The sequence below is a fragment of the Narcine bancroftii genome, chromosome 2 (genome assembly GCF_036971445.1).
Source record: "Narcine bancroftii isolate sNarBan1 chromosome 2, sNarBan1.hap1, whole genome shotgun sequence".
NCBI lineage: Eukaryota > Metazoa > Chordata > Chondrichthyes > Torpediniformes > Narcinidae > Narcine > Narcine bancroftii.
Genome location: NC_091470.1, coordinates 277421311 through 277432581, shown reverse-complemented (window position 1 = coordinate 277432581; position 11271 = coordinate 277421311). Strand labels below are relative to the sequence as shown.

Below are 11271 nucleotides of genomic sequence, written 5' to 3'. Positions count from 1 at the left end.
TCTGAAGACATTGCATGTTAAAAGTTGTTCCTGGTGTTTAGATCTTCCTGATAGCTTCTGAACAATAATCAAATCACGGCACCTTTGAAGAACAATGGTAATTTTATTTTAGATTCCGATCAGGCAGGTGTTTTTGAATGCGAGTTCACAGACATCATCACATCTCCAGAGACAGAGGCATTAGAAATAGCCTTTGTTTCACTAATGCTGGGATGATGTGTGTGGTGTGTGTACAGCAGTGATGCTCAGATAAGGTTGCACCCTTTGTTGGTGCTCAGCAACTTAGAATGAAACCATCTATCAGCACTGAGACTGATTTACAGTGCTTCTCCTGTGATCAGCTCTGTAAGATTTAGTTCATGTCCTCGATTGTGGGTTTTTACAATTTATGTTATGGGCCAGGCTCTGATATTCTGTTGACTAGTTTCAATCTATTGCTCTTTGTTTATTATTTCTTGATTTCAGAAAAATAAAGTACCTGGAAAGCAATCAATTTTATCCTTATTGGCTGCTTTACTTTGCTTCTCCATGTCGAAATAGCTTTGATTTCTAATACATTCGAGGACACGAGAACATCAGAATGGTGTTACTCTATGTGTCGAGAGCTTGCGAAAATGTGCTGGTCAGTGTCCGGTCTCGTGGGCCAGGGATGCCAAACAATCAGTTTTCTCTGCAAAGTGGTGGAGCTCTGCCTTGGGAAGTTGCTTATCTTTTGTCATCTCATAAATAATGAGGGTGGGTGGGGGTGGGGGGGGAAAGCTGTGTCAGTCAACATGTGGTGACTGTCAGAGTTGAATGAGAGGGTCAGTTTTCTCCTCCAGGCGCAGGTCTAGCTGATGGGGCTGTGCCTGTTAGCTCACAGCCTTCCACCAGCACACACTGAGTTCACTGCTGCCAATCCTCTGAAGAGTTATTTATAACCGTCTGCCCAGCTTAGCTCAAACAGAGGGAACCAAACCAAATGAAAGGCACAAAGTCTGACTGGCAGATGAAGAAAGCTGCTTGTGTACTCTGAAAACAGTGGCTGCATGGCATTGCTTCAAACTTTAGTGCTGTGAGTGGGGAGATGAGGTGAGTAAGCTGGCAAAGGGTAAAAGAGACAGCAGCACCAACACAGACCTGTCGATGGGGCATCAGTTCTGTGAAGTGGATAGGCAAGGTGTTCCGGAGATTGGCACAGGTGGAAATTAGTTGGGACCAAATATTCAGGAAATCTACACAGTGCAGAATGTGCCAAGGAAAAACTGACAAATGGCACAATTAACTGATGCTCAGGCCTAGATTATGTCCATTGCACTTAATCCTCTGCCTTAGGTAGGTAGAATGGGCTTGTAAAGGAGCATGACTGGGAGCCAGTGATCAGCAGAGCAGGAGGAGGGCTGGAACCAGTGATCAGCAGAGGGCTGGATCCCATGATTAGCAGTGTGGAGGAAGAGAACTTGAGCCAGTGAATGACAGTGCAGAGGAGAGGGCTGGAGTGAGTGATCAGCAATGCAGAGGAGAGCGAGTGATCAGCAGTACAGAGAGGAGTGGAGCAAGTGATCAGCAGTGCAGGGGAGCGGAGTGGAGACAGTGAACAGCAGAGCATGAGAGAGGACTGAGGCCAGTGAACGGCAGGCTATTTACAAGTAGCTGCAGACACTTGCAACGCAGCCATTTATGGCTGATCTGCCCTGTGATTCTGCCCCTCCCCCATTACTTTTAACCTCCTTGCCTTTGAAAACATTTGTCTACCTCTGCCTTCGTTGTATTCAGACATTCATTCCATTGCCATTTGAGCAGAGGAGTTCCAATGACTCACCTGAGAGAACAAAAGCCTCATCTCTGACTTAAATCATGGTCTCTTATTTTAACTGGTGACCCCTAATTCTAGATTCTCCCATTTGAGGAAGAACTCTCCCACATCCCTCCTGTTTCATTGGAGTCCTCTCTTACTATTGTAAATTCTAGTGGATACAAACCCAGCCCACCAACTTCCTTCATAGTACAAATACATGAGGAAGATATGGAGTTTGATATTCCTTGAGTGTGATCAAGGATCAGCCTGCTCAGGAATGCCATGATGGTGGAAGCCTGAAAATTTTCCCCCCGGGTCCCATTTCCCATAAGAAATATGATTGGCCAGCCATTTAGTACGCATGGATGTGAGCGAGTTAAATTTAACTGATCAGACAATGTAAGATTGATCAGTTGCACAATGTCACAGTGAGCTCATGGAGCCAAGCTATGCTGCCACTCCTGTCTGCAGACAGGGGTGGTAACTGAACCTCTGGAGCTGGCCACCCACCTGTCTGCTCAGTTGCTACATCCAGTGTCCTTTGCAAGTGACTGCTCATTTTCAACACCTAGACTAACCAAAGAGAAAAGATGCAGGGACCGGATGAGATATACCCTAGATTACTTCAAGAAGCATGGGAAGAGATTGCTGGGGCATTGGCAATCCTCCTGGCCATAGGATTGGGACCGGAGGATTGGAGAATGGAAAATGTAGTTCCCTTGTTCAAGGAAGGTAATAGAGAAAATCCTGGGAATTATAGACCAATGAGTCTACATCAGTAGTGGGCAAACTATTGGAGAGGATTCTTAGGGGCATGATTTACAGGCATTTAGGGAAGGATAGTCAGTATGGCTTTGTGGAAGGGAGACCATGCCTCATGAGCCTAATTTAATTTTTTGGTGAGGTGACAGAAGAAATTGATGAAGATAAGTGGTGGATGTGTTGTACATGGATTTTAGTAAGGCATTTGACAAGGTCAACCCAAAGATAGACTCATTCAGAAAGTCATGAGGCAGGGGATCCATGATTTAAGACAGAGATGAGGCTTTTGTTCTCTCAGGTGAGTCATTGGAACTCCCCTGCTCAAATGGCAATGGAACGAGTGTCTGAATACAACGAAGGCAGAGGTAGACAAATGTTTTCAAAAGCAAGGAGATTAAAAGTAATGGGGGAGGGGCAGAATCACAGGGCAGATCAACCATAAATGGCTGCGTTGCAAGTGTCTGCAGCTACTTGTAAATGTATGATTGGCTTGCCTGCAGAAGGCAGAGGGTAGTAGCAGTTGGAACCCATTCTGCCTGGAGGTCAGTAATTAGTGAAGCTCTGCAGGGACCTGTTCTGGGTGCCCTGCTCTTTGTGATTTTTTTTTATATAAATGAAGAAATGGACAGGTGGGTCAGTAAATTTGCAGATAATACAATGGTTGGGGATGTTGTGGATCGTGTAAAAGGTTGTCATCGGTTACAAAAAGATATAGACTGGATGCATAGTTGGGTGAAGAAGTGGCAGATGGAGTTCAGTCCAGAAAAGTGTGAAGTACTACACTTTGGAAGGTCAAACTTGAAGGTGGAGAACGTAGTTAATGGCATGATTCTTAACAGTGTGGAGAAACAAAGGGATGTGGGGTTCAGTCCATAGATCCTTCAAGGTTGCCACATGAGTTGATAGGGTGGTTAAGAAAGTGTATAGTGTTGCAGGCCTTCATTAATTGGGGGATTGAGTTCAAGAAACATAAGATAATGGTGCAGTTCTATAAAAGTCTGGTTAGACCACATTTGGAGAGTTGTATTCAGTTTAGGTCTTCTCATTACAGGAAGGATATGGATGCTTTAGAAAGGATGGAGAGGAGATATACCAGGATGTTACCTGCATTAGAGAATATGTCTCATGAAGCAAGGTTGAGTGAGCTAGGGCTTTTCTCTTTGGAGCAAAGAAGGATGAGAGGTGACTTAATGCAGGCCTGCAGGATTATGGGACTTAGTTATGGTGGACAGCCAGCATTTTTTCCTGGGGAAACAATAGCAAAAACCAGAGGATATCTTTTTAAAGTGAGTGGAGGAAAGTTTTTTTTATACAGAGAATGGTGGATGCCTGGAAGCATCGCCACAGGTGATGGTGGAGGTTGGTACAATAGGGATGTTCAAAAGACTCTTAGATTGGCACATGGATGTAAGAAAAATAGAAGGTTATCAATGTGAAGTAGGGAAGGATTATATTAATATGGAGGATGTTTAAATAGTTTGGCACAATATCGTAGTCCGAAGGGTCTGTATGGTGCTGTCATGTTCTATGTTCTAACTCTGATGATTGACATCCAAAACAAATCTGAGTGGATACTCTAGACCCCAGCGTTTGCCAAACTGGATTCCCTGAAAAGGTATAGGGGTTCCACGAAGAAATGGCAGGTAGTAATAACTGTGATTAATAATAACTGTTATCTTTAAATTACTTTTTACCTGTGTCTTTAAATCTCTGTGTCTCTGTGATGGAAGCAAACAGCTGCCTCAACCCTAACAAAACAAAATGGCATCATGAGGCCTGACATCAGCAATATAGACATCTCATTTTCAACCAATGAGACTCAGATTTCTTTTGGCACAAGGCTGGCCACATTTTAAAATTTAAACTGAAAGATATTTCATGTGCAGTTCTGCATTGAGAACCATGGATCATTAGTTTAAAAAAGGACCTAAAAGACAGGATAATTCAATGTAAATTAGAGGAAACAAATGATTTCAATGTGGATAATGATGTTTATTTACTTTCTTATTCTTTCTTTCTTTGGCTTGGCTTCGCGGACAAAGATTTATGGAGGGGTATGTCCACGTCTGCTGCAGGCTCGTTGGTGACTGACAAGTCCGATGCGGGACAGGCAGGCACGGTTGCAGCGGTTGCAAGGGAAAATTGGTTGGTTGGGGTTGGGTGTTGGGTTTTTCCTCCTTTGCCTTTTGTCAGTGAGGTGGGCTCTGCGGTCTTCTTCAAAGGAGGTTGCAGCCCGCCGAACTGTGAGGCACCAAGATGCACGGTTGGAAGCGATATCAGCCCACTGGCGGTGGTCAATGTGGCAGGCTCCAAGAGATTTCTTTAAGCAGTCCTTGTACCTCTTCTTTGGTGCACCTCTGTCTCGGTGGCCAGTGGAGTGCTCACCATATAACACGATCTTGGGAAGGCGATGGTCCTCCATTCTGGAGACGTGACCCACCCAGCGCAGTTGGGTCTTCAGCAGCGTGGATTCGATGCTTGCAGATTCTGCCAGCTCGAGTACTTCGATGTTGGTGATGAAATCATTCCAATGAATGTTGAGGATGGAGCGGAGACAGCGCTGATGGAAGTGTTCTAGGAGCCGTAGGTGATGCCGGTAGAGGACCCATGATTCAGACCCGAACAGGAGCGTGGGTATGACAACGGATCTTTTAAACTGTGATTGACTTTTAGGGTTCCACAATTTTCAAGTACCCTCCAAAAAGGTTCCACAAGCTAAAAAAATTTGGGAAGCCCCGCTGTAGACTGATACTCTCATATCTGATGATCCCAGAGATCGCGAGAATAACCTCTCAAAGATCTGTTCAGAATCCATCAGTTGATCAGCTTTGGAGAAACACAAAACCTGCTGATAGAACACAGACCATTGCAGCATAATACAAGCCCTTCATCCCAGGATATTGTCCCAACCTGTATAAACCTGCTCAACAATCTGAACCTTTCTTATCTCAGACCCATAACCCTCTATTTTTCTTGCAGGTAGAAAGATCTTTGGGGAACTTTGTGCATAGCAGGTACCATTTAAATGAAATTTGTCACAACCTGAGGTGATGGTTTGAATCCTTAAAATTGCATGTTGTATCTCCCAATTCCAATCTTACTTCCTTTCTCCTCTGTCCTTGTCTGTCTGTCTGTCTCTCTCTCCATTTACTGATCAGTGCAGTTCACAGCTTTTCTCACACTCTCTTAGCCAGCAGCACCACCACTGACCACTGATTGGATGTAGCAATGAGCCAAGAGTCAGACTCTTTTCATTGTCGCATCCCCATTATCATATTCCTCCATTTTACAAAGTTGCATCTATTGACAGTCTAATTCTGAAAGATTCTGTTGATTCATGGTAACATTTGGCTTTTTAGTTGGAAGAATCAACATAGACAAACAATCGACGGGATGTCTGTGATTGAACCATGCCAGAGTGAAGGAGAGTGGCTGATGGTCATGCACATTTCAGGCAGAGAAACTAAAGGAGTAAATGTGTCTGTGGACAAGTTCTGGCTGATTGTGGGAAATGAAAATTTATGCCCACAGAGAGGGAGATAATACCTTTTTGAGATTAGAACTAAGGTTACATTTTTTGGGATATAGGCAGGCAGGAATATGTATGGAAAGAGCAGAAGCAAAAGAATTATTACAAACTGATGTGTTTGTTGGAATATTGGCAGATTATGCATGGTTGTGCTGACTTTAACAAGCCATTGATATTTTCCTATGAGCTACTAATACCATTGCTGTATTTAGACTTAAGATTGCAAAAATTAATGTCTAGTATTCATCAGTTACCAAACTGAATGAAATATACTTTAAAGAGCAGCACATTTTTGAATGCTTGTTTTCTGGCCCTGATATCAGCCACATTATACAGTAAATTGAAGAGTTGGCATTTCATGTCATTGCTTTCAGTCCTGCAGAATATGCAACATGTTGTATGTAGCTGAGCAGAGCCAGAGGACAGGTGAACATTCAGCCCTGAGCACAAAGATGTAATTCATTTACCATTTTATGGTTGTATTTCTGTGCCCATTTTCGAATGGAACCAGTCAGACTACACTTCCAATTGTCTCCATTGGCAGTGGGCATGCAGCGCCCAGCCGGGCAGGAGAGCGTAATTACAGTGTGGTCCATTCATGTTTGCAGTTTGTATTATGGATTGTTGCTGAAACTTATAATGGAAAGTAAACAGAGGATGCAGCATGATTGTGGAGACGACCAGTAGGTGTGCTATCTAAAATGTTAATGTCATTTTTTAAGACTAGAAGGAAATTCCTGACCACCAATTTTAAAGGCCATAATGACCGTACATTCTCCCAGCGGCTGAATCTTATCTCTTTGGGCCATTCGTGGTCTTAATGTTTATTAGAAGGTTATACATTTCTGTGCAATGATAAGCCTATTCTATTCCGAATCCTGACTGAACTGATTGTGTGCTCACAACCATGGCAACAATTTTCATGAATCAGAGCCCAGTCATTTACCACTGCTTCCTGCAGTACACTCACATTGTGGGCTTCAGGCAAGGTAGCAGGATGTGAAAGAGAACTGTCGGTTGCTTTCAAGTGTGGATCATTGAACGGATATGCTTGGAAGGGGCTATTATATCTGGGAGAGTGGCATTCAATAACCAGCAGATATAGTAAATAAAAAATAAACTTGTCAGAACTTTGATGAGCCGCAATGAGAAAATGTCAACTGATTAGATATCTTTATTTTGGATCAAGCTGAGTGTATTTACCATCCCAGAAGCCTGGATGTATCTTATCAAGATGTTCTTCTGCTTTCTATCTGCTTTCTTTCTTCTGCTCTGTGGCAGTGCGATAACCCAGTCCAAGCTCCTGCACACTGAAGCAAATGGCAGGAAACATTTGTACTTGATCCCCTGCCTCTCAAAAGGTAATGATTTGAAGATACTCTGCTCCCAATTCAAGTGGTTCCCCATATATTAGCCCTGAACATAAGGGCGTTGTGGTATGGGAGGAGGCTGAAGAGAGAGGTTAAGAGATAAGATGATGAAATAATTTAAACACGGTACGAAAATTTCAAAGTTTAAACCTTGACTTCCTGGCTTTTAGCCAGATCCTCAACCTGTGCCGCCCCACAGGATCTTTTGGTTACATCACCAGAGTGTTGGTTTTGCCTCTCTACAGAATTCTCTGAGCATCACCAAATAACAGCTCATCCAGCAACTACAGCTAAAGGTATGAGTATGATGTATGTGAAACAGCATTTAATGGAAGATGTGCTGGGTTTATCCTGGGTTTATTCCTTCTTGCATCAACACATCTCAACCTTAGTGGCATTTGGAGTGATATTTTCACTAGAGTTTGCACTGGGACAAAGTAATTATCATCACAGTATGTACAGTTAAATGCATATTTGAAAAATAAACACATAATAAACCTCCGTGTTCTTTGTACTTATATAGCTAGTTTTAATTGCAAAGAGTTGAGTATTTATCCAGTGATTTAATTGGACAGCAGGTTAGTGATTCTCGTATTCCAGAAATCAGTTCAAATCCCATCTTAATGTAGTGTAAAATCTAGTTAATCAAGGGTAACGTGGAGGTTGGTGCTGAAACAATAATCGGCATGATAGCTCCTGGATTGATAGAAGAAAACCCAGCTGGGTGTAAGATATCCTTCAGTGAAGAAGCTCTAACATCTCCCCCTGGCCCAGGTATGAATCAAGTGCATTATAATTCACTGTCATGCTCCATCCTGTTCGTGGCTGATATCATGGCTTGCAGCTTTTGAATGTGTTGGCGTAGTATTTCTGCTCTTCTGTACGATCAAATCATGCACCTTCACAGTTTTATTCTGAATGTTACTCAGATGAAATTTCACACTAGATATATTTTTTCCATTTATAGGATGTATCAATGCTATTTGCCATTTTTACTGACTGTTAATGTTGGTGCTGTGACTATATGGGAAGGGAATCTTTCTTACACATCTGTCAGTGTGTTTAATTTCTTCCTACCTTTGCACTTGTATACGTGACCACAGTATGACCCATCTACACAATGCACTGCAGTTACTTACCCAGGCTGTTCCCGACAGTACCTGCTGAACCTGTGCCCTCTGCCACCAAGAAGGACAAGGGCAACAGGTGCACACAAACATAACCAGCTGCAACTTCCCCGCTCAGTCATATTTGCAAATATATCACAGGCCCTTCATTCTTCCTGGCTTCAAGTCCTGGAAACCCCTCCCCAAACAGCACTGCAGGAGCACCTTCATTTGCAGGACTGCAATAATTCACAAAGGCAGCTCGCCATTACCTTTTCAAGGGCATTAAGGAGGAACAAAAAAAGCTAGATTTATCAGAATGCTCAGATCCCAGATTCACGTTTTTCCAAAAAAAAAAGGCTCCAAATATCTCTTTTCCAATTCGGGTGTGGCGTCTTTGACCTGAAATGTTACCTCTTTTTTTTTCCTCAAGAGATGCTGCCCGACCTGCTGAATTTAGATATTTCTTATAATTTCTGACCTAAATATCTTGCCCCCTTTATAACCTCAACCTGCAATCCTGGAAAATGTCCAGTCTGTCAAAATTTGTGCATTTCATTGACATCTCATCCTTCTAAACTAAAGAATACAGTCTTAATGGACTCATTATCTATATTATGTTTGTTTGTGAATAACATGGGCTCAACCAGTGATCCCAGTGTTATCCAACTCATTACCAATCTCATTTTGAAGGAAACCAGTTTTCTCCTACTCTCTGTTTCCTGTCTGTATTGTTTAAATTCAAGCCTGTAAGTTAACAAATCTCATGCCCTTGAATTCTACATGAGCTTTTCATGTGGAAATTTATCAGAAACTTCCTAAGAAACCATATTCTCAGTCCTCAGAAAAGGCTGTAATGCGTCATCTGCCAGTGCACTGTGGTACATTTCCACTGAAGATAAGTGAAATTACCTGATGAGGTTGGATGGGCCGCTTTCATTGTAAAAATAGGATGAGAATATATGGTGGAGGTGTTAAATGTTGCTGGAAGGAATACAGTGGGAAAGGGTTCACTTACTGACATTCTCTCTTTGTTATTTAACCCCTGGATAAAAATCTTGTTTGGAAGAGAGTATAGTCTTGATGTTTTGGCTGATCTCCATTTGGCAATAAAATCATTTTGAACATAATAAGATTCCTGAAATTTTTTTTAAAAACCACAGACCTTCAAAAACTGTCTAGATTTTGCCCTTAGTTATTGTTGCTGATTTGGTCTGGATAGTGATCAGGCTAGTTTCCCCAAATTGCACTGAAGACCTGCTGTAGACATCCACTGCCCACCTGGTTGAGATAAGCTATCTGCATATGGAGCAGGGATCAGATTGGCTCCATCCTGGTCTGTGTGGGCTAGTTTGTAAACAGTAAATGGAATCGAGTCATCTGGAAACTCAGTGTTAAGCTTTCAACAAGTGTTTCATTCAGAAGGTTTATATTAAAAAAAAACAAAGATCTGGATTGTACATTGAAGTTTAGTCTAAAGGTTATAGTAATTTAAGATCATCCATTTGAAATGTTGCATCTCTATCAAAAATTATAATTGCAGCCATCATGAAACAGTTTGAATTCTGGTCTGGGATCAGCTGAGTGGTAAATTGTCAGGATTATCATTATAACTGAAATGATTCAATGTAATAAGAAAATTAATACATTCTGGTGTGAAGCCAAATCTCAAACCACAAAAAAGACTAACTGGAAAATCTGTTTTTCCAATCTGGAAATATCAAACTGCCCATGGCACCTTGGTGCACAAGTTGTGTGTTCAGTATGGAGGGCGGGCAGTGCTTCACACGATAAAATGGTTCTCGATGTGTGTCAACAGATTTAAATGTAGCAGCTTTAGAAGGAAGATGACTTATTAATATTAACAGATGGAATTAAGCAGAGTTTAGAAATGAAACCTGTGCAGCATTTATATTCCTCAGCTTTCCCTAGTGCACCAGTAATGAGCTCCTTCCCCTCTTTCAATTACCTTACAACATTTCTGAATAAGGCAAGAGATTTCAAGGAGGTTTACATACCAAGAAATGTTTGAGAAAATTGTGTGAAGTTGCTATCAAGCTTCTGCAGTATCTTAACTCCTGCTCCCAACCACCTGCATTGTGATTCATTTGCAGCCAACGTACCAATCCTGCACTGTGGAGGTTCAAGGTCATTGATCCAGACCAACCCATTCTCCACGCACTCCCTGTGCCCATTTTATCTGTGCTAAGGCTACCCTACAATGTCAGAAAAGAACCCAAAAAGGTGGGGAGAAATTGCAAACCAGATTAAGGAATGAATTGAGAGAATTCTACCTGTAAGTAGTCCTCCAGAAAAGATCAAATGAAAGATGAAAAACAAACCTAGAAGTCTGTTCTTGTTTGGTCTGTGACAGATACCATTTCCTCCAGCAATTCATCGAAAGTAGTAATGAATTTACAGAGATTGGTCCTGTGGACAGAGCATCCTCCCTCCTCCCCTCCACTGCCGTCACCCCACCCCATCCTCCTTTGCTCCATATTGGCAGTGTAATTTACTTAGCAGCAAGAAGTACATTGTTTCTGCAGTGGGAGAGATGCCAGCAGGTAATGGAAATTGTGTATTTGTAATAAGAACCATATCACCACTCCCTCAGTACTGCCTTTTTTTTTACTTTTTGGCGGTAAATCAATGCTACCCTTTCATTATTCTTAGTTCAAAAGTTACAAATACTACATTATTCTAAATTTATAATATAAACATTATTCT

General features: G+C 42.0%; 1 protein-coding gene across 15 annotated transcripts in view; it reads left to right on the top strand.

Annotated features, from left to right (window-relative positions):
* The window catches only part of bbs9 (Bardet-Biedl syndrome 9), a 516876-nt gene that overhangs the window by 488028 nt on the left and 17577 nt on the right, over positions 1 to 11271 (top strand). For 10 of the 15 annotated variants that reach the window (XM_069921040.1, XM_069921036.1, XM_069921039.1 and 7 more), the window contains one exon: positions 10659 to 10785. The exons of 4 other annotated variants lie outside the window; for them this stretch is intronic. In XM_069921040.1, the coding sequence (XP_069777141.1) occupies positions 10659 to 10753 (95 nt within the window). In that variant the 3' untranslated portion in view covers positions 10754 to 10785. Of the gene's footprint in view, positions 1 to 10658; positions 10786 to 11271 lie in introns of those variants that run through there. One more of the 15 variants, XM_069921047.1, reaches the window with a different exon arrangement.